The 21574-nt window shown below is 46.8% G+C and overlaps 1 protein-coding gene across 2 annotated transcripts in view; it reads left to right on the top strand.

Moving 5' to 3' along the window:
• The window catches only part of LOC308144321 (receptor-type tyrosine-protein phosphatase mu-like), a 127111-nt gene that overhangs the window by 17523 nt on the left and 88014 nt on the right, over window positions 1-21574 (top strand). For both annotated transcript variants that reach the window (XM_080515412.1, XM_080515411.1), the window contains exon 2: window positions 11360-11476. In XM_080515412.1, the coding sequence (XP_080371538.1) occupies window positions 11360-11476 (117 nt within the window). The remainder of the gene's footprint in view (window positions 1-11359; window positions 11477-21574) is intronic.

Genomic DNA, 21574 nt, shown 5'->3' with positions numbered 1-21574 from the left:
TGAATTTCCTCTTTGAGGGCATTAACATGGTTGAAAACTCAGCAAATCTGACACAAAGGTCAGACCTTCTGAAAATGTATTTAATTCATGGGAGGACAAAATAGCTCCACAGCGCCATCTAGAAATGTTCAAAACTTCATAAAAATATCTGTGACATTACCTAGGAAAATGACATTTGGTAGAAAAATAGAATGTGCCAAGACAAGCAGATTTGTGCACTTGTCAGTTTGACAGATAATCCACGAGTTGAATTTTCACAATAAGGCAAAATAAGGTCATGCAAGACATTGGAATTTAACACACTCCTCCGTGGGATTTCATCCAATAGACTTGAAATGCCGCGTCGGTCATCTAAAGGCATTTATGGCATGCTGATTACGGTGCAGTGAATTTCAACATGCTAAATGGCCTTGTTCTTGGTCTTCTGGGGACGTACATTGTCCACTCAGGTCCAGCTCTGAACACACCCATGTGGAGATTGGTCTTGATAGTGATAGTGCTACTTAATGGTTAAAGGAAATGTCTGTTTTACACTTTGAGTCAAAAATATGCCCAGATTTGGTAATGGCAGCCTTGAGGCCTTGAGTTATGACATAATAATAATAATAATGATGGTTAATAAGAAGTGGTTGTTAGTTCTGGGACTTGGAGGGAGTTTCTGGCTGAAGAGCGGAGGGTAACAGCAGAGTTCTGGGGGGCCGCAGGGTGGTGGGTGGAGGAGTTCTTGGAGGTAAAGGGGGCGTGGCCATGGATACACAGGTGGGTGGGGAGTGAGACCTGGTTCTCAATTCTGAGTTGGACAGGGAGCCAGTGAAGGGATTTCAAGGTGGGATGATGTGGTCGTGTTTTCACAGCCTCATCAGGACCACTGTCTGTGGCAGTGAGGTGAAGGAGTGAAGGACCACTGTCTGTGGCAGTGAGGTGAAGGAGTGAAGGACCACTGTCTGTGGCAGTGAGGTGAAGGAGTGAAGGACCACTGTCTGTGGCAGTGAGGTGAAGGAGTGAAGGACCACTGTCTGTGGCAGTGAGGTGAAGGAGTGAAGGACCACTGTCTGTGGCAGTGAGGTGAAGGAGCGAAGGACCACTGTCTGTGGCAGTGAGGTGAAGGAGTGAAGGACCATTGTCTGTGGCAGTGAGGTGAAGAAGTGAAGAACCACTGTCTGCGGCAGTGAGGTGAAGAACCACTGTCTGTGGCAGTGAGGTGAAGGAGTGAAGGACCACTGTCTGTGGCAGTGAGGTGAAGGAGTGAAGGACCACTGTCTGTAGCAGTGAGGTGAAGGAGTGAAGGACCACTGTCTGTGGCAGTGAGGTGAAGGAGTGAAGGACCACTGTCTGTGGTAGTGTGGTGAAGGAGTGAAGGACCACTGTCTGTGGCAGTGAGGTGAAGGAGTGAAGGACCACTGTCTGTGGTAGTGTGGTGAATAAGTGAAGGACCCTCTGTTGTTGTTCACATTCACAGAGTTGCTGCTGCAACTTGCGCGTTGGTCCGGAGAGTTCTGTGGCTAAACTCCCTGAAAACAGTCTCAATGGTTGGAGCTGCTTAGAGCTGGAAACATTGTGTTGCTGCTGCGTTGCTAAAGCATTTCTCCAGGGATTAATAAAGTGATTGTGAGCTTTTAAAGATAGAACTAGTTTATTAGAGACGATGACGTCACTCAGACCTCACATTGTCCACATGGAACAAAAATACTTTGTACTGCTTCCTTTTCTCACCTTCTACAAACCTCAAGTTGTTATTTGAGAGAATACATGCAAACATTCCTACATTTATTACTTTTCTGTAGAGGCCAGTTTATTACTGCCTCATATAAAATCAACAATAATGATATGAGAATGAAGGAATAAAATTATAATGTTATTAAAGCAAACAGAGCTCTGGTATGGGAATAGTATCGATACTGGCAGATATCCAAATTCAGGGATTGGATCGGATCAGAAGTGAAAAAACATGGATTGGTGCATCCCTAATTGTAACAACACTCTGTGGTGGTACTAGCTACAGCGTTGGGTTTGAGTATGCTTTGCCTTACCGTGATGTACTGTACCGTACCATCCCGGCCGGTCCCACCTTACTATACCGACTCATTCTGCAGTGGGACCGAGGCTGAAGAAGCCGCGGCAGAGGGACCAAAGAGTCGCATGCGGTTCCGGAGCCCCGGGGTGCCGACCCTTGACCTCAAAGGATGAAATTTGGTAGGCATGTAGAAAATGCCAAGATGTACAGCTCTGTGTGCCTGGATGTTTAATCAGACTGACATGAAGCCCGATACATCACCATGAAACAGAAAATGATGTGTAACTCTAAACTGCTCTAGATCTTGCAATCAACCTAAAACTTGACATGTTTTGTGAAAGTCCGGCCCTAATCGCATCTATATGCTCATGTACATTCTAAGTATAGTGCCACGTTGTTGTTTCGGGAATTTGACAGTTGTGACATTTTAATGTAAGATTGGTGTCCCACATTTTCATCAGAAACTGACAGGCACAAAACCTCAACATGCATGTGTGTTTGTAACGCCCGTTCACTTTGCTTGCAGCTTTCATTTTGTGTTGGACCTCCTGTCATCCTAATGTCATATGTCTTCTCCATGGTAATGTCATATGTCTTCTCCATGGTAATGTCATATGTCTTCTCCATGGTAATGTCATATGTCTTCTCCATGGTAATGTCATATGTCTTCTCCATGGTAATGTCACATGTCGTCTCCATGGTAATGTCATATGTCGTCTCCATGGTAATGTCATATGTCTTCTCCATGGTAATGTCATATGTCTTCTCCATGGTAATGTCATATGTCTTCTCCATGGTAATGTCACATGTCTTCTCTATGGTAATGTCATATGTCGTCTCCATGGTAATGTCATATGTCGTCTCCATGGTAATGTCATATGTCGTCTCCATGGTAATGTCATATGTTTTCTCCACGGTAATGTCATATGTCATCTCCATGGTAATGTCATTTGTCTTCTCCATGGTAATGTCATATGTCATCTCCATGGTAATGTCATATGTTTTCTCCACGGTAATGTCATATGTCATCTCCATGGTAATGTCATATGTCTTCTCCATGGTAATGTCATATGTCATCTCCATGGTAATGTCACATGTCTTCTCCATGGTAATGTCATATGTCATCTCCATGGTAATGTCATATGTTTTCTCCACGGTAATGTCGTATGTCTTCTCCATGGTAATGTCATATGTCTTCTCCATGGTAATGTCACATGTCTCCTCTATGGTAATGTTGTATGTCTTCTCCATGGTAATGTCACATGTCTTCTCCATGGTAATGTCACATGTCTTCTCCATGGTAATGTCATATGTCTTCTCCATGGTAATGTCACATATCTTCTCCATGGTAATGTCACATGTCTTCTCCATGGTAATGTCATATGTCTTCTCCATGGTAATGTCATATGTCATCTCCATGGTAATGTCATATGTCTTCTCCATGGTAATGTCATATGTCATCTCCAAGGTAATGTCATATGTCTTCTCCATGGTAATGTCATATGTCTTCTCCATGGTAATGTCATATGTCGTCTCCATGGTAATGTCATATGTCATCTCCATGGTAATGTCATATGTCTTCTCCATGGTAATGTCATATGTCATCTCCATGGTAATGTCATATGTCTTCTCCATGGTAATGTCATATGTCATCTCCATGGTAATGTCATATGTCTTCTCCATGGTAATGTCACATGTCTTCTCCATGGTAATGTCAAATATCTTCTCCATGGTAATGTCACATGTCTTCTCCATGGTAATGTCATATGTCATATGTCATCTCCATGGTAATGTCATATGTCGTCTCCATGGTAATGTCATATGTCGTCTCCATGGTAATGTCATATGTCGTCTCCATGGTAATGTCATATGTCATCTCCATGGTAATGTCATATGTCTTCTCCATGGTAATGTCATATGTCTTCTCCATGGTAATGTCATATGTCGTCTCCATGGTAATGTCATATGTCGTCTCCATGGTAATGTCATATGTCGTCTCCATGGTAATGTCATATGTCGTCTCCATGGTAATGTCATATGTCTTCTCCATGGTAATGTCATATGTCTTCTCCATGGTAATGTCATATGTCATCTCCATGGTAATGTCATATATCTTCTCCATGGTAATGTCACATGTCTTCTCCATGGTAATGTCATATGTCTTCTCCATGGTAATGTCATATGTCTTCTCCATGGTAATGTCATATGTCTTCTCCATGGTAATGTCATATGGCATCTCCATGGTAATGTCATATGTCATCCCCATGGTAGTGTCATATGTCTTCTCCATGGTAATGTTATATGTCTTCTCCATGGTAATGTCATATGTCTTCTCCATGGTAATGTCATATGTCTTCTCCATGGTAATGTTATATGTCTTCTCCATGGTAATGTCATATGTCTTCTCCATGGTAATGTCATATGTCTTCTCCATGGTAATGTCACATGTCATATGTCATCTCCATGGTAATGTCACATGTCTTCTCCATGGTAATGTCATATGTCTTCTCCATGGTAATGTCACATGTCTTCTCCATGGTAATGTCATATGTCTTCTCCATGGTAATGTCATATGTCTTCTCCATGGTAATGTCATATGTCTGCTCCATGGTAATGTCACATGTCTTGTCCATGGCAATGTCATACGTCGTCTCCATGGTAATGTCATATGTCTTCTCCATGGTAATGTCATATGTCTTCTCCATGCTAATGTCATATGTCATCTCCAAGGTAATGTCATATGTCGTCTCCATGGTAATGTCATATGTCTTCTCCATGGTAATGTCATATGGCATCTCCATGGTAATGTCACATGTCATATGTCATCTCCATGGTAATGTCATATCTCTTCTCCATGGTAATGTCATATGTCTTCTCCATGGTAATGTCATATGTCGTCTCCATGGTAATGTCATATGTTGTCTCCATGGTAATGTTATATGTCTTATCCATGGTAATGTTATATGTCTACTCCATGGTAATGTCATATGTCATCTCCATGGTAATGTCATATGTCTTCTCCATGGAAATGTCATATGTCTTCTCCATGCTAATGTCATATGTCATCTCCAAGGTAATGTCATATGTCGTCTCCATGGTAATGTCATATGTCTTCTCCATGGTAATGTCATTTGTCTTCTCCATGGTAATGTTATATGTCTTATCCATGGTAATGTCATATGTCTTCTCCATGGTAATGTCATATGTCATCTCCATGGTAATGTCATACGTCGTCTCCATGGTAATGTCATATGTCGTCTCCATGGTAATGTCATATGTCGTCTCCATGGTAATGTCATATGTCTTCTCCATGGTAATGTCATATGTCTTCTCCATGGTAATGTCATATGTCATCTCCATGGTAATGTCATATATCTTCTCCATGGTAATGTCACATGTCTTCTCCATGGTAATGTCATATGTCTTCTCCATGGTAATGTCATATGTCTTCTCCATGGTAATGTCATATGTCTTCTCCATGGTAATGTCATATGGCATCTCCATGGTAATGTCATATGTCATCCCCATGGTAGTGTCATATGTCTTCTCCATGGTAATGTTATATGTCTTCTCCATGGTAATGTCATATGTCTTCTCCATGGTAATGTTGTATGTCTTCTCCATGGTAATGTTATATGTCTTCTCCATGGTAATGTCATATGTCTTCTCCATGGTAATGTCATATGTCTTCTCCATGGTAATGTTATATGTCTTCTCCATGGTAATGTCACATGTCATATGTCATCTCCATGGTAATGTCACATGTCTTCTCCATGGTAATGTCATATGTCTTCTCCATGGTAATGTCACATGTCATATGTCGTCTCCATGGTAATGTCATATGTCATCTCCATGGTAACGACACGTGTCATATGTAGTCTCCATGGTAATGTCACATGTCATCTCCGTGGTAGTGTCATATGTCTTCTCCATGGTAATGTCATATGTCTTCTCCATGGTAATGTCACATGTCGTCTCCATGGTAATGTCATATATCTTCTCCATGGTAATGTCACATGTCTTCTCCATGGTCATTTCACATGTTGATTAAAGGTCAAAGCTTTCTGTGGTTATACGCACATTATGCCAGTTGGTAACAAATGAAGGAGGATTTGACATTTTGTGCTTACGTAAGCCGCAGCTTCAGACTTTAGTTTTTGGAAAGATGAGGTTGACTCCTACTTATTGATCAGGAGAATACAGAGGGCAGCCAATCGATTTCTGCACATTATGATTAATTATGGCTGCGACACACAAGCACACGGATCTGTACGTACGTGTGTGTGTGTGTGTGTGTGTGTGTGTGTGTGTGTGTGTGTGTGTGTGTGTGTGTGTGTGTGTGTGTGTGTGTGTGTGTGTGTGTGTGTGTGTGTGTGTGTGTGTGTGTGTGTGTGTTCTAGTGCAGGAGACCTGAGAAAATGCGTGACAACAGTCTGCTGCTGTCTTTTGGTTGAAACAATTATCATTTGACATGCTAGTTCACTAAACTTAAATGCTGGTTAACTACATAACTTACACGCTGGTTCATTAACACACAGTATAAGTCCTGCACAGGATAACCCATACACAAGACAACACAGGCTAACTAACAGCTAATTAACCCTAATACTGATAGTGTTTCTCTCACTATGCATTTAAATGTACACATGTTTTGATGTACTTGATTCACTGTGATGTACTTCATGTATGCTTATGGACAAACAGGAGTATTAATATTATCTTTGAGTGTAGAAACACTGGTGTTAGTTGTGTGTGTGTGTGTGTGTGTGTGTGTGTGTGTGTGTGTGTGTGTGTGTGTGTGTCGTAGACTGCTGCAAATTCATTGAAGCAGATGAAACAGATTGTGTCTGGTATCTGTTGATGAGCTAACACTGCCCAGTGGGATGGGTGTGTGCGTGTGTGTGTGTGTTTAATTAGTTTAATGTGCCTTCTGTTGCAAAGAAAGGAAATGAACCTTCCAGCTACTTAATGTCAACACTTTGAAATGACAGCATCTTACACATGCGTGAGATGCACACACACACCCTACACACACACACACTGGAGGGGCTGACAAGACGTCAAAGCTTCCGACACAGCACAATGGAAAAGTGTGTCCTTTGGTGACACTTTGAATTTAAAAACAAAATAACAGCTGTGGGTTTGTTTCATTGTAAACAATTCAATTCAATTAAACTTCACTTATATAACACCAAACACAACACAGTCATTTCTAGGAGCTTTTAAGAAAGAAACTCAACAAATCCAAATGAGCGATGGTTGGGGGGGGGGGGTGGGGGGGGGGGGGGTGCAGGCCCTGATTCATAAAGAGAGAGACAGGGTAGAAGTAGCGAGAGGCTGACGACAGAGAGGTACAAGGAGAGAGGCTGTTCTGTAGAAAACCTAGGAACCTTCAGGGGGCAGCACTGACAACCAAGTGTTCTGTAGAAAACCTAGGAACCTTCAGGGGGTAGCACTGACAACCAAGTGTTCTGTAGAAAACCTAGGAACCTTCAGGGGGCAGCACTGACAACCAAGTGTTCTGTAGAAAACCTAGAAACCTTCAGGGGGTAGCACTGACAACCAAGTGTTCTGTAGAAAACCTAGGAACCTTCAGGGGGCAGCACTGACAACCAAGTGTTCTGTAGAAAACCTAGAAACCTTCAGGGGGTAGCACTGACAACCAAGTGTTCTGTAGAAAACCTAGGAACCTTCAGGGGGTAGCACTGACAACCAAGTGTTCTGTAGAAAACCTAGGAACCTTCAGGGGGCAGCACTGACAACCAAGTGTTCTGTAGAAAACCTAGGAACCTTCAGGGGGTAGCACTGACAACCAAGTGTTCTGTAGAAAACCTAGGAACCTTCAGGGGGCAGCACTGACAACCAAGTGTTCTGTAGAAAACCTAGAAACCTTCAGGGGGCAGCACTGACAACCAAGTGTTCTGTAGAAAACCTAGGAACCTTCAGGGGGCAGCACTGACAACCAAGTGTTCTGTAGAAAACCTAGAAACCTTCAGGGGGCAGCACTGACAACCAAGTGTTCTGTAGAAAACCTAGGAACCTTCAGGGGGTAGCACTGACAACCAAGTGTTCTGTAGAAAACCTAGGAACCTTCAGGGGGCAGCACTGACAACCAAGTGTTCTGTAGAAAACCTAGGAACCTTCAGGGGGCAGCACTGACAACCAAGTGTTCTGTAGAAAACCTAGGAACCTTCAGGGGGCAGCACTGACAACCAAGTGTTCTGTAGAAAACCTAGAAACCTTCAGGGGGCAGCACTGACAACCAAGTGTTCTGTAGAAAACCTAGGAACCTTCAGGGGGCAGCACTGACAACCAAGTGTTCTGTAGAAAACCTAGGAACCTTCAGGGGGCAGCACTGACAACCAAGTGTTCTGTAGAAAACCTAGAAACCTTCAGGGGGTAGCACTGACAACCAAGTGTTCTGTAGAAAACCTAGGAACCTTCAGGGGGCAGCACTGACAACCAAGTGTTCTGTAGAAAACCTAGGAACCTTCAGGGGGCAGCACTGACAACCAAGTGTTCTGTAGAAAACCTAGGAACCTTCAGGGGGCAGCACTGACAACCAAGTGTTCTGTAGAAAACCTAGGAACCTTCAGGGGGCAGCACTGACAACCAAGTGTTCTGTAGAAAACCTAGGAACCTTCAGGGGGCAGCACTGACAACCAAGTGTTCTGTAGAAAACCTAGGAACCTTCAGGGGATAGCACTGACAACCAAGTGTTCTGTAGAAAACCTAGGAATCTTCAGGGAGCAGCACTGACAACCAAGTGTTCTGTAGAAAACCTAGAAACCTTCAGGGGGCAGCACTGACAACCAAGTGTTCTGTAGAAAACCTAGGAACCTTCAGGGGGTAGCACTGACAACCAAGTGTTCTGTAGAAAACCTAGGAACCTTCAGGGAGCAGCACTGACAACCAAGTGTTCTGTAGAAAACCTAGGAACCTTCAGGGGGCAGCACTGACAACCAAGTGTTCTGTAGAAAACCTAGGAACCTTCAGGGGGCAGCACTGACAACCAAGTGTTCTGTAGAAAACCTAGGAACCTTCAGGGGGCAGCACTGACAACCAAGTGTTCTGTAGAAAACCTAGGAACCTTCAGGGGGCAGCACTGACAACCAAGTGTTCTGTAGAAAACCTAGGAACCTTCAGGGGGTAGCACTGACAACCAAGTGTTCTGTAGAAAACCTAGGAACCTTCAGGGGGTAGCACTGACAACCAAGTGTTCTGTAGAAAACCTAGGAACCTTCAGGGGGCAGCACTGACAACCAAGTGTTCTGTAGAAAACCTAGGAACCTTCAGGGGATAGCACTGACAACCAAGTGTTCTGTAGAAAACCTAGAAACCTTCAGGGGGCAGCACTGACAACCAAGTGTTCTGTAGAAAACCTAGGAACCTTCAGGGGGCAGCACTGACAACCAAGTGTTCTGTAGAAAACCTAGGAACCTTCAGGGGGCAGCACTGACAACCAAGTGTTCTGTAGAAAACCTAGGAACCTTCAGGGGGCAGCACTGACAACCAAGTGTTCTGTAGAAAACCTAGGAACCTTCAGGGAGCAGCACTGACAGCCAAGTGTTCTGTAGAAAACCTAGGAACCTTCAGGGGGTAGCACTGACAACCAAGTGTTCTGTAGAAAACCTAGGAACCTTCAGGGGGCAGCACTGACAACCAAGTGTTCTGTAGAAAACCTAGAAACCTTCAGGGGGTAGCACTGACAACCAAGTGTTCTGTAGAAAACCTAGGAACCTTCAGGGGGCAGCACTGACAACCAAGTGTTCTGTAGAAAACCTAGGAACCTTCAGGGGGCAGCACTGACAACCAAGTGTTCTGTAGAAAACCTAGGAACCTTCAGGGGGCAGCACTGACAACCAAGTGTTCTGTAGAAAACCTAGGAACCTTCAGGGGGCAGCACTGACAACCAAGTGTTCTGTAGAAAACCTAGGAACCTTCAGGGGGTAGCACTGACAACCAAGTGTTCTGTAGAAAACCTAGGAACCTTCAGGGGGTAGCACTGACAACCAAGTGTTCTGTAGAAAACCTAGGAACCTTCAGGGGGCAGCACTGACAACCAAGTGTTCTGTAGAAAACCTAGGAACCTTCAGGGGATAGCACTGACAACCAAGTGTTCTGTAGAAAACCTAGAAACCTTCAGGGGGCAGCACTGACAACCAAGTGTTCTGTAGAAAACCTAGGAACCTTCAGGGGGCAGCACTGACAACCAAGTGTTCTGTAGAAAACCTAGGAACCTTCAGGGGGCAGCACTGACAACCAAGTGTTCTGTAGAAAACCTAGGAACCTTCAGGGGGCAGCACTGACAACCAAGTGTTCTGTAGAAAACCTAGGAACCTTCAGGGAGCAGCACTGACAGCCAAGTGTTCTGTAGAAAACCTAGGAACCTTCAGGGGGTAGCACTGACAACCAAGTGTTCTGTAGAAAACCTAGGAACCTTCAGGGGGCAGCACTGACAACCAAGTGTTCTGTAGAAAACCTAGAAACCTTCAGGGGGTAGCACTGACAACCAAGTGTTCTGTAGAAAACCTAGGAACCTTCAGGGGGTAGCACTGACAACCAAGTGTTCTGTAGAAAACCTAGGAACCTTCAGGGGGCAGCACTGACAACCAAGTGTTCTGTAGAAAACCTAGGAACCTTCAGGGGATAGCACTGACAACCAAGTGTTCTGTAGAAAACCTAGAAACCTTCAGGGGGCAGCACTGACAACCAAGTGTTCTGTAGAAAACCTAGGAACCTTCAGGGGGCAGCACTGACAACCAAGTGTTCTGTAGAAAACCTAGGAACCTTCAGGGGGTAGCACTGACAACCAAGTGTTCTGTAGAAAACCTAGGAACCTTCAGGGGGCAGCACTGACAACCAAGTGTTCTGTAGAAAACCTAGAAACCTTCAGGGGGTAGCACTGACAACCAAGTGTTCTGTAGAAAACCTAGAAACCTTCAGGGGGTAGCACTGACAACCAAGTGTTCTGTAGAAAACCTAGAAACCTTCAGGGGGCAGCACTGACAACCAAGTGTTCTGTAGAAAACCTAGGAACCTTCAGGGGGCAGCACTGACAACCAAGTGTTCTGTAGAAAACCTAGGAACCTCCAGGGGGCAGCACTGACAACCAAGTGTTCTGTAGAAAACCTAGGAACCTTTAAGGGGCAGTGCTTAGAACCTGTTGCCATAGCCACTAGTGGTATTGGTGGTCAATTGGTGAAGCTTTTTATTGTGGATGTTCAGGGAAGTATCTCAGTAGGTTCACATAGTCAGAGCTGATTGAACTAATTTCGATGAGCTGTTGTGAAAGTGGAACCAGTGCCAGCTAACAGCCTCTTCCTCTGCTCTTGCCCTCTGCAGCCTGTCTGGCTGGTCAGGGTCCAGACTGCACGTTGTTCCAGTCCAAGGATGATGATTTCGACTGGGAGCAGGCCGACGGGACCGAGCAGCCCTTCTCCGGCCCCTGGACCCCCACAGGTACCAGTAACTCAAGCTTAGTTTCCACTGTGCAGCATGTGCTGGTACGGCATGGTACAGTACAAGATGGGACAGTACAGCATGGCACACTACAGTACATTACAGCACGACACGTGTAGTACAGTACGGTACAGTACGGTACAGCACAGCACGGTATGGTACAGTACAAGATGGGACAGTACAGCATGGCACACTACAGTACATTACAGCACGACACGTGTAGTACAGTACGGTACAGCACAGCACGGTATGGTACAGTACAAGATGGGACAGTACAGAATGGGACAGTACGGTACAGCACAGTGTGGTACATTACAGGGCAGAACAGCACGGCACAGTACAGTATGGTACTGGATGGCCGCGGTCCCACCGTACTTCCTGTGTCGGAATGGGGCGTGATGTGTTTTCATGTGGTCCCACTGAAAAAGCTGTTTATGGTACAGAAAGAAACCGCAACCACAGGCTATGATCCTCCACCCCTCTGTTGAGGTAGCTTGCTCCAAGAAATGGGTCTGTGAGGAGGAGCCACAATGCAGCCGCCTGCTTATTGGTCAGTGACGATCGCTACCCTGGACTTGCCCACAATATTTAATTATTTCATCAGCCAGATCCCCCCCCTCTACACTACTTTGCTAACTGATGGTTTTGTTAACTAGTTAATTGAAACTTCAGTGCTCCACTACCCCCTGGTGTTGAGATGAGGTGCAGATGCTCCACTCAGTAACAGGAAGAGGAGCTTCAGCAGGAGCTGGACTCTGCTGTGTCACAGAGAACCACTTGGACGGCCGTGGGCGTTGCAGCCGGGTGAAACTGGCCGTCGCCGGCCACTTCCACGTTCTGTACTCGACACGTCCCTGCGTCGTTCACAACCCCGCTTACAGTTTAACCAACTTTCTGAGGTGGGACCTCGTGACCCGGTGGGACCTGGGTGGGCTTTGTCATACCATACCATCCCGCCCCGCCCTGCTCCGGCACGTACTGCGGTAGAACCACGGCTTATGGTACGGCATGTTACGGTATGGTGTGGCATGTAATGCAGTGGGATCGCAGCTAAGACTGGGACGGTATGGCATGGTACAGTATGGCACAGGATGGCAAAGTACGGCATAGCACGGTACAGTACAAGTTTTTGTGTTTCCTCTGACAAATTTTATGGTTCTACCAAAAGTACCATACCCAAAAGTACCTGTAGTTTTTAATCCTGTAGTTTTTACAACTCATGTAGTTTTAGTAGCTTGTGTTTTTTTTGTAGCTCATGTAGTTTTAGTAGCTTGTGTAGTTTTTGTAGCTCATGTAGTTTTAGTAGCTTGTGTTTTTTTTGTAGCTCATGTAGTTTTAGTAGCTTGTGTAGTTTTTGTAGCTCATGTAGTTTTAGTAGCTTATGTAGTTTTAGTAGCTTGTGTAGTTTTTGTAGCTCATGTAGTTTTAGTAGCTTATGTAGTTTTAGTAGCTTGTCTAGTTTTTGTAGTTTTTGTTTTGTTTTGTAGTTTTTGTTTTGTTTTGTAGTTTTTGTAGTTTTAGTAGCTTATGTAGTTTTAGTAGCTTGTGTAGTTTTTGTAGCTCATGTAGTTTTAGTAGCTTATGTAGTTTTAGTAGCTCATGTAGTTTTAGTAGCTTGTGTTTTTTTTGTAGCTCATGTAGTTTTAGTAGCTTGTGTTTTTTTTGTAGCTCATGTAGTTTTAGTAGCTTGTGTTTTTTTTGTAGCTCATGTAGTTTTAGTAGCTTGTGTAGTTTTTGTAGCTCATGTAGTTTTAGTAGCTTGTGTTTTTTTTGTAGCTCATGTAGTTTTAGTAGCTTATGTAGTTTTAGTAGCTTATGCAGTTTTAGTAGCTTGTCTAGTTTTTGTAGTCTTTGTTTTGTTTTGTAGTTTTTGTTTTGTTTTGTAGTTTTTGTAGTTTTAGTAGCTTATGTAGTTTTAGTAGCTTGTGTAGTTTTTGTAGCTCATGTAGTTTTAGTAGCTTATGTAGTTTGAGTAGCTTGTGTTTTTTTTGTAGCTAATGCAGTTTTAGTAGCTTGTGTTTTTTTGTAGCTAATGTAGTCTTACTAACTCATGTAGTTTACGTAGCTTGTGTAGTTTTTGTAGCTCATATAGCTCCGGCAATGTGTTGTACCAGTAACTCAGCCCTGACTGGGCTTCACTGCTCGTTCCTTTTCAGCTGTTCAGCCACTGCAGGCAGTGTGCTAAGCTCCTGCAGCCTGCACCTCCTCCATCTCTCTTCTTAGTGAGTGGGAGCTCCTGCAGCCTGCACCTCCTCCATCTCTCTTCTTAGTGAGTGGGAGCTCCTGCAGCCTGCACCTCCTCCATTTCTCCTATGACTGAGAGGGAGCTCCTCCTCAGGGACCGCGAGCGACACTGTAATGAGCTATCGAACAGAAGTGTTTTAATGCACTGCTGTAGATGTACCTGGAGGCATCACGCTGCTGCAGCTTCTGGACTATCTACGATTGAGCCACACGCACGCGCGCGCACACACACACACACACACACACACACACACACACACACACACACACACACACACACACACACACACACACACACACACACACACACACACACACACACACAAACAAAATGAAGCAGCCATTTTTCACATGTTTGCTGAGGTTAAGCCGCTGACGAATGAGAATGCAGCACTCCTAAATCACAGACCCAATCAGGTGAGAGACAGCCTGAACGAGGACACAGAGGAGGAGGTGGTTAGTGTCCTGCTACCCTGATTTATCAGCCCCCCTCCCCCCTTACCCCCATCACCCACCCAAGTTCAAACAATGAAGTACTGCCTCCTAGAGAAAGTTCATGAACACACACACACACACACACACACACACACACACACACACACACACACACACACACACACACACACACACACACACACACACACACACACACACACACACACACACACACACACAATGTCTTGTGCCATAGCGTCTTCTGGTTTTTCAGTTTCTTCAGTCTAGAGCCACATTTCCGCCACACAAAAAGTGCAGGGACGGAGGGGAGCGTTGCAGAGCCAACCTAATCAGAGCCAAACCTGGTTCACGTTTCTGCTACAGAAAGGTAGCTTAAAATGTAGGTGGGGCTTAGAGCTCCACATATATGTGACATTGCAACAGCAATCTCAGCCGGGGCGGCAGATCTGGACCTTATGAATCCTGTTGTTTACATCCTCCGCTTTGCACTCGTTTTGTTTTGTCTCCCCACATCGGAGTGCGCTCTGGCGGCTGGCCGGTTAGCTCGAGTGCCACGCCTCAACTTTTGTGTTGTTTCAGAGAGAGCGAGCGCTGGCCGGTGTTGCATCATGTTGCACTGGCCAGCGACGCGATGAGCGGTTAGCTCCAGAGTCCGTCCCTGCCTCGTGTCTGCTGTTTTTGAAAGCAACATCAAAGTTGCGCAGCAAAAACAAAAAAATCAACCAGTGCAAAGCTGATTATGTTAACAACAGAGGATTCAGATAGCCAACATATTAAAATGTTTAGAGCGTGTAGTAAATCACTGACCAATCAGCAGATGGCTCCTCAAACTCAGACATGTTCTATGGTCCTGAGTACCCCAACGCAGGGGTGGCAGAAAAGCGACCACCTTTGGAGCGGTTGTTTCCGGAAAATCCCAAATTCTTGCAGTGGAAACCCAAACCTTAAAGGACTATACCTGTCCATTCCCACACTTTTTGTGCAGTTGAAACGGGGCTTAAGGGGCCTTTCACACTGGGAAACACTTTTCAGGTCACCCAAGGTCACCTTACAGAGAATAAAAGACCAAGACATCAAAAGATCATAAAAAAAAACAAACAAGTGAAATGAAGTGAGGTACACAGTGTCCAATTAAAGTGCATAAGCAAGTTTGATCAGGTGGGTTTGGCGTTTAGACTTGAATGATGTACTGGAGTGACATGGTGATGGTGAGTAGCCATGGTGGTGAGGAGTGACATTGTGAGAAGTCCAGCAGACGTTGAGTGGAGGGTGAGGGATGGAGTGTGTTCATGATGGAGGTCATGGAGGTAAGTGGAAGCGAGATTGTGGAGGAGCTTTTGAGGTGAGGACGCGATGAGTGTGCTGGGTGTCTGGTGGGGGTCTGGTGAGGACATGATGACTTGGTGGGGGTCTGGTGAGGGTCTGGTGAGGACGTGATGACTTGGTGGGGGTCTGGTGAGGACTGATGACTTGGTGGGGGTCTGGTGAGGACGTGATGACTTGGTGGGGGTCTGGTGAGGAGGTGATGACTTGGTGGGGGTCTGGTGAGGAGGTGATGACTTGGTGGGGGTCTGGTGAGGATGTGATGACTTGGTGGGGGTCTGGTGAGGACGTGATGACTTGGTGGGGGTCTGGTGAGGAGGTGATGACTTGGTGGGGGTCTGGTGAGGACGTGATGACTTGGTGGGGGTCTGGTGAGGACTGATGACTTGGTGGGGGTCTGGTGAGGACGTGATGACTTGGTGGGGGTCTGGTGAGGACTGATGACTTGGTGGGGGTCTGGTGAGGACGTGATGACTTGGTGGGGGTCTGGTGAGGAGGTGATGACTTGGTGGGGGTCTGGTGAGGACGTGATGACTTGGTGGGGGTCTGGTGAGGACGTGATGACTTGGTGGGGGTCTGGTGAGGACATGATGACTTGGTGGGGGTCTGGTGAGGACGTGATGACTTGGTGGGGGTCTGGTGAGGACATGATGACTTGGTGGGGGTCTGGTGAGGACATGATGACTTGGTGGGGGTCTGGTGAGGACTGATGACTTGGTGGGGGTCTGGTGAGGACATGATGACTTGGTGGGGGTCTGGTGAGGACATGATGACTTGGTGGGGGTCTGGTGAGGACTGATGACTTGGTGGGGGTCTGGTGAGGAGGTGATGACTTGGTGGGGGTCTGGTGAGGAGGTGATGACTTGGTGGGGGTCTGGTGAGGACGTGATGACTTGGTGGGGGTCTGGTGAGGATGTGATGACTTGGTGGGGGTCTGGTGAGGACTGATGACTTGGTGGGGGTCTGGTGAGGACGTGATGACTTGGTGGGGGTCTGGTGAGGACGTGATGACTTGGTGGGGGTCTGGTGAGGATGTGATGACTTGGTGGGGGTCTGGTGAGGACGTGATGACTTGGTGGGGGTCTGGTGAGGACTTGATGACTTGGTGGGGGTCTGGTGAGGACGTGATGACTTGGTGGGGGTCTGGTGAGGACTGATGACTTGGTGGGGGTCTGGTGAGGACATGATGACTTGGTGGGGGTCTGGTGAGGACGTGATGACTTGGTGGGGGTCTGGTGAGGACATGATGACTTGGTGGGGGTCTGGTGAGGAGGTGATGACTTGGTGGGGGTCTGGTGAGGACATGATGACTTGGTGGGGGTCTGGTGAGGACGTGATGACTTGGTGGGGGTCTGGTGAGGACTGATGACTTGGTGGGGGTCTGGTGAGGACATGATGACTTGGTGGGGGTCTGGTGAGGACGTGATGACTTGGTGGGGGTCTGGTGAGGACATGATGACTTGGTGGGGGTCTGGTGAGGACTGATGACTTGGTGGGGGTCTGGTGAGGATGTGATGACTTGGTGGGGGTCTGGTGAGGACGTGATGCCTTGGTGGGGGTCTGGTGAGGATGTGATGACTTGGTGGGGGTCTGGTGAGGACGTGATGAGTTTGCTGGGGGAGGGTTGGGGGGGGGGGGGTGTAGTTTTGACGGTGATGGGGAGATATCCAGTAAGGAGGAAGTGATGAGTTTGGGACTGTCCGTGAGGAGGAAGTTGCAATAGTCAATGTGAGGCGTGACAAAAGAGTGAACCATGATTTCAGTCTTGGGTTGGGACAGTGATGGGCAGAGTCTGGGGATGCTGCAGAGGTAGAAGCATACAGTCCAGGTGGTGTTTTGGATATGAGGGGCAAATAAGAGGGTGCTGTCCAGAGTGATACCCAGGCTCTTGACTTTGGGGGGGGTTCAGAGATCCTGTCGACGATTCCAACGATGACGGATGGAGCTGGGTTGCGTTGTAGTTTAGTGAGGTGGATTTGGAGCCGATGAGCAGAGCTTTGGTTTTTATTGCCGTTTAGCTTCAGGAGGTTTCCACTCATCCAGCTCCGGATGTCCTCCAGGCATGTGATGAGAGAGGCGGGAGGGATGGCAGTGGTGGGTTTGGAAGCGATGGAGACCTGTGTGCCAGCAACATAACAATGAAACTGAATTCCTTGGTGATGGAGGAGTGTGCCCAAGGGGAGGATGTAAATAATAAAGAAAAGTGGACCCAGCAGGACACCCAGTGAAACACCCACACAGCCAAACTTCTGATTACCTAGTTGCATGGAGTGTTGATGGTCAGTGAGGTTTGATGTGAACCAGGATAGACCAGCACCAGCAATCCCTCTGCCAGCAGGGGGTCCAGGAGTAGTGGGTGGGAAGTGGTGTCCAATGCTGCATTGAGGTGAAGGAGGAGCAGTGGGTGGAGGAGCAGTGGGTGGACGAGCAGGGGGTCCAGGAGCAGTGGGTGGGAGGTGGTCTCCAATGCTACACCGAGGTGGAGGAGGAGCAGTGGGTGGAGGAGCAGTGTGTGGAGGAGCAGTGGGTGGGATGTGGTGTCCAATGCTGCACTGAGGTGAAGGAGGAGCAGTGGGTGGAGGAGCAGTGGGTGGAGGAGCAGTGGGTGGGATGTGGCGTCCAATGCTGCGTTGAGGTGGAGAAGGAGGAGCAGTGGGTGGAGGAGCAGGGGGTCCAGGAGTAGTGGGTGGGAGGTGGTCTCCAATGCTACACCGAGGTGGAGGAGGAGCAGTGGGTGGGAGTTGGTGTCTAATGCTGCGCTGTGCTTCTTCCTCCACTTCTTTCTCTACCTCTTCCTTTCTATTCCTCCTCTCTACTTCCTCCTCTCTACTTTCTCCTCACTACTCCTTCCTCTCTACTTCCTCCTCTCTACTTTCTCCTCACTACTCCTTCCTCTCTACTTCCTCCTCTCTACTTTCTCCTCACTACTCCTTCCTCTCTACTTCCTCCTCTCTACTTTCTCCTCACTACTCCTTCCTCTCTACTTCCCCCTCTCTACTTCTTCATCACTACTTCCTTTCAACTTCCTCCTCACTACCTCTTCCTTACTACCTCTTCCTCTCTGCTTCCTCCTCTCTACTTCTTCATCACTACTTCCTCCTCACTTCTTCCTCAATACCTCTTCCTCACTACCTCTTCCTCTCTACGTACTCCTCACGACTTCCTCATCTCTACTTCTTCCTCACTGCTTCCTCCTCTCTACTACCTCCTCTCTACTTCCTCCTCTACCTCTTCCCATCTACTTCCTCCTCTCGACTTTCTCCTCTCTACTCCACGTCTGGCCGTACAATATTTTTCAACTTTTTCTTTCTGTGCCTGCTTCTTCTGATTCCCTTGGGTAGCTTTGTTTGTCTACTACCCAGAATGCATTGTGCACATTCTCTGACCTCGCCCACTTGAAAGATTGTTAGTAAACAAAGTCAGACTCCGGTTCAGTGTTGGTGGGAGTGTGCACCAAACAGTTTGTTCCTGAAGAGACTCTGATCCAGATCAAACAGGAAGTGAACAGAACCTGAAGAGACTGTGGTCCAGATCAAACAGGAAGTGAACAGAACCTGAAGAGACTGTGGTCCAGATCAAACAGGAAGTGAACGGACCCCGAAGAGACTGTGGTCCAGATCAAACAGGAAGTGAACAGAACCTGAAGAGACTGTGGTCCAGATCAAACAGGAAGTGGGGTTAGCAGAACCACTGACTGACTGGAAGGTTCTCAGGCTACAGCCTGTCAATCACAGTGGAGTACCAATGAAATGCCAGAGTATCAGACTTTTGATTTACTGCAATTGGGGAGGGCCTTTCTGTGTGTGTGTGTGTGTGTGTGTGTGTGTGTGTGTGTGTGTGTGTGTGTGTGTGTGTGTGTGTGTGTGTGTGTGTGTGTGTGTGTGTGTGTGTGTGTGTGTGTGTGTGTGTGTGTGTGTGCGTGCGTGCGTGCGTGCGTGCGTGCGTGTGTTAATATTTGTAATAGGGCTGTTATCAGCTCACTGCCAGCTGTACATAGAATACACACACACACACACACACACACACACACACACACGCACACACACACCCTGCCTGTGTGACTGTGATAAATCCTACAATGCCTTTCTATGTCAAAGAGACCTGGAGGTCAGAACTACTTTTAAACACCACAAATCGACAAACAAATACACAAACACAAAGTCAGCTATGAATCTCAAGACAGATCTCACACACACACACACACACACACACACACACACACACACACACACACACACACACACACACACACACACACACACACACACACACACACACACACACACACACACACACACACACACACACAAGCTGGATTTTGCCTGTAAACACTGTTTACGAGTTAGTGAGGACAAATAAGGGAGTGAGGGAGAGAAGGGGGTTGGGGGGGCTTCAAACACTGTTAATAAATAATAAAAAAGTTGTGTGTGTGTGTGTTTTGGTTAATAAATATGTTAAAGTATTTATCAGCGTGTCGGCATGCAAGACGACATTCACCCTTTGAACACAGATTTACTTGTGTGTGTGTGTGTGTGTGTGTGTGTGTGTGTGTGTGTGTGTGTGTGTGTGTGTGTGTGTGTGTGTGTGTGTGTGTGTGTGTGTGTGCAAAGTGAACCTAAAGATGGAGAAGACTGATGGTGAGCAGGGCTCAGCCTCTGGCAGAACGCTATCTGGAGCTCCTCAGGAATGGACTCTGAGTTCTCTTTAGCTTAATTTTCTCTCGAAAAGTCGAGGTTTTCTAGCACATTTGTGAAAGAGCAACAGGAAAAAAGGCTCTCATGGTCCGTTCACAATAAAATTGATATTATAAACTTGATAAGAACATCTTCTGTATGTTAGTCCCCATGTGACCTTCAGAAGGTACACGCACACACAGTTGTGATGTGCAAGTTTGAACGAATCATTCAAACCCCACGAGTCACTTTACTGAACGGTGACTCATGAATCATCACGTTCATTAACTGTTTCACTGAGTCATTCTTGCTCCAGCCGTCCAGCTGCAGAGAGGAAAACAAATGTAACTGTTGTGCTGCTGCTACTTGAATTGCACCTTATAAATATATCCCATTACTCACTGGAGTTGCCCTGTGGGAAAAGCAATTGCACTGCTCCTAGCGCCCCGAGCGCTAATAGCTGCTAAGCACACTAGCTACCGGCTCCTTAAGGTCACATGAGGCTTTCAGCTTGCTCGTCCTACTCATCTCATTTCAGCGGTTCAGCTCGCTCGCCTGACTAATCTCATTTCAGCGGTTCAACTCGCTCGCCTGACTAATCTCATTTCAGCGGTTCAACTCGCTCGCCTGACTAATCTCATTTCAGCGGTTCAGCTCGCTCGCCTGACTAATCTCATTTCAGCGGTTCAACTCGCTCGCCTGACTAATCTCATTTCAGCGGTTCAGCTCGCTCGCCTGACTAATCTCATTTCAGCGGTTCAACTCGCTCGCCTGACTAATCTCATTTCAGCGGTTCAACTCGCTCGCCTGACTAATCTCATTTCAGCGGTTCAGCTCGCTCGCCTGACTAATCTCATTTCAGCGGTTCAACTCGCTCGCCTGACTAATCTCATTTCAGCGGTTCAGCTCGCTCGCCTGACTAATCTCATTTCAGCGGTTCAACTCGCTCGCCTGACTAATCTCATTTCAGCGGTTCAGCTCGCTCGCCTGACTAATCTCATTTCAGCGGTTCAGCTCGCTCGCCTGACTAATCTCATTTCAGCGGTTCAACTCGCTCGCCTGACTAATCTCATTTCAGCGGTTCAACTCGCTCGCCTGACTAATCTCATTTCAGCGGTTCAACTCGCTCGCCTGACTAATCTCATTTCAGCGGTTCAACTCGCTCGCCTGACTAATCTCATTTCAGCGGTTCAACTCGCTCGCCTGACTAATCTCATTTCAGCGGTTCAGCTCGCTCGCCTGACTAATCTCATTTCAGCGGTTCAGCTCGCTCGCCTGACTAATCTCATTTCAGCGGTTCAGCTCGCTCGCCTGACTAATCTCATTTCAGCGGTTCAACTCGCTCGCCTGACTAATCTCATTTCAGCGGTTCAACTCGCTCGCCTGACTAATCTCATTTCAG

Source organism: Blennius ocellaris (genome assembly GCF_963422515.1).
Source record: "Blennius ocellaris genome assembly, chromosome: 19".
Classification (NCBI taxonomy): Eukaryota; Metazoa; Chordata; class Actinopteri; order Blenniiformes; family Blenniidae; genus Blennius; species Blennius ocellaris.
Note: the sequence above shows the minus strand (reverse complement) of the source record. Positions and strands in the feature narration are given on the sequence as shown.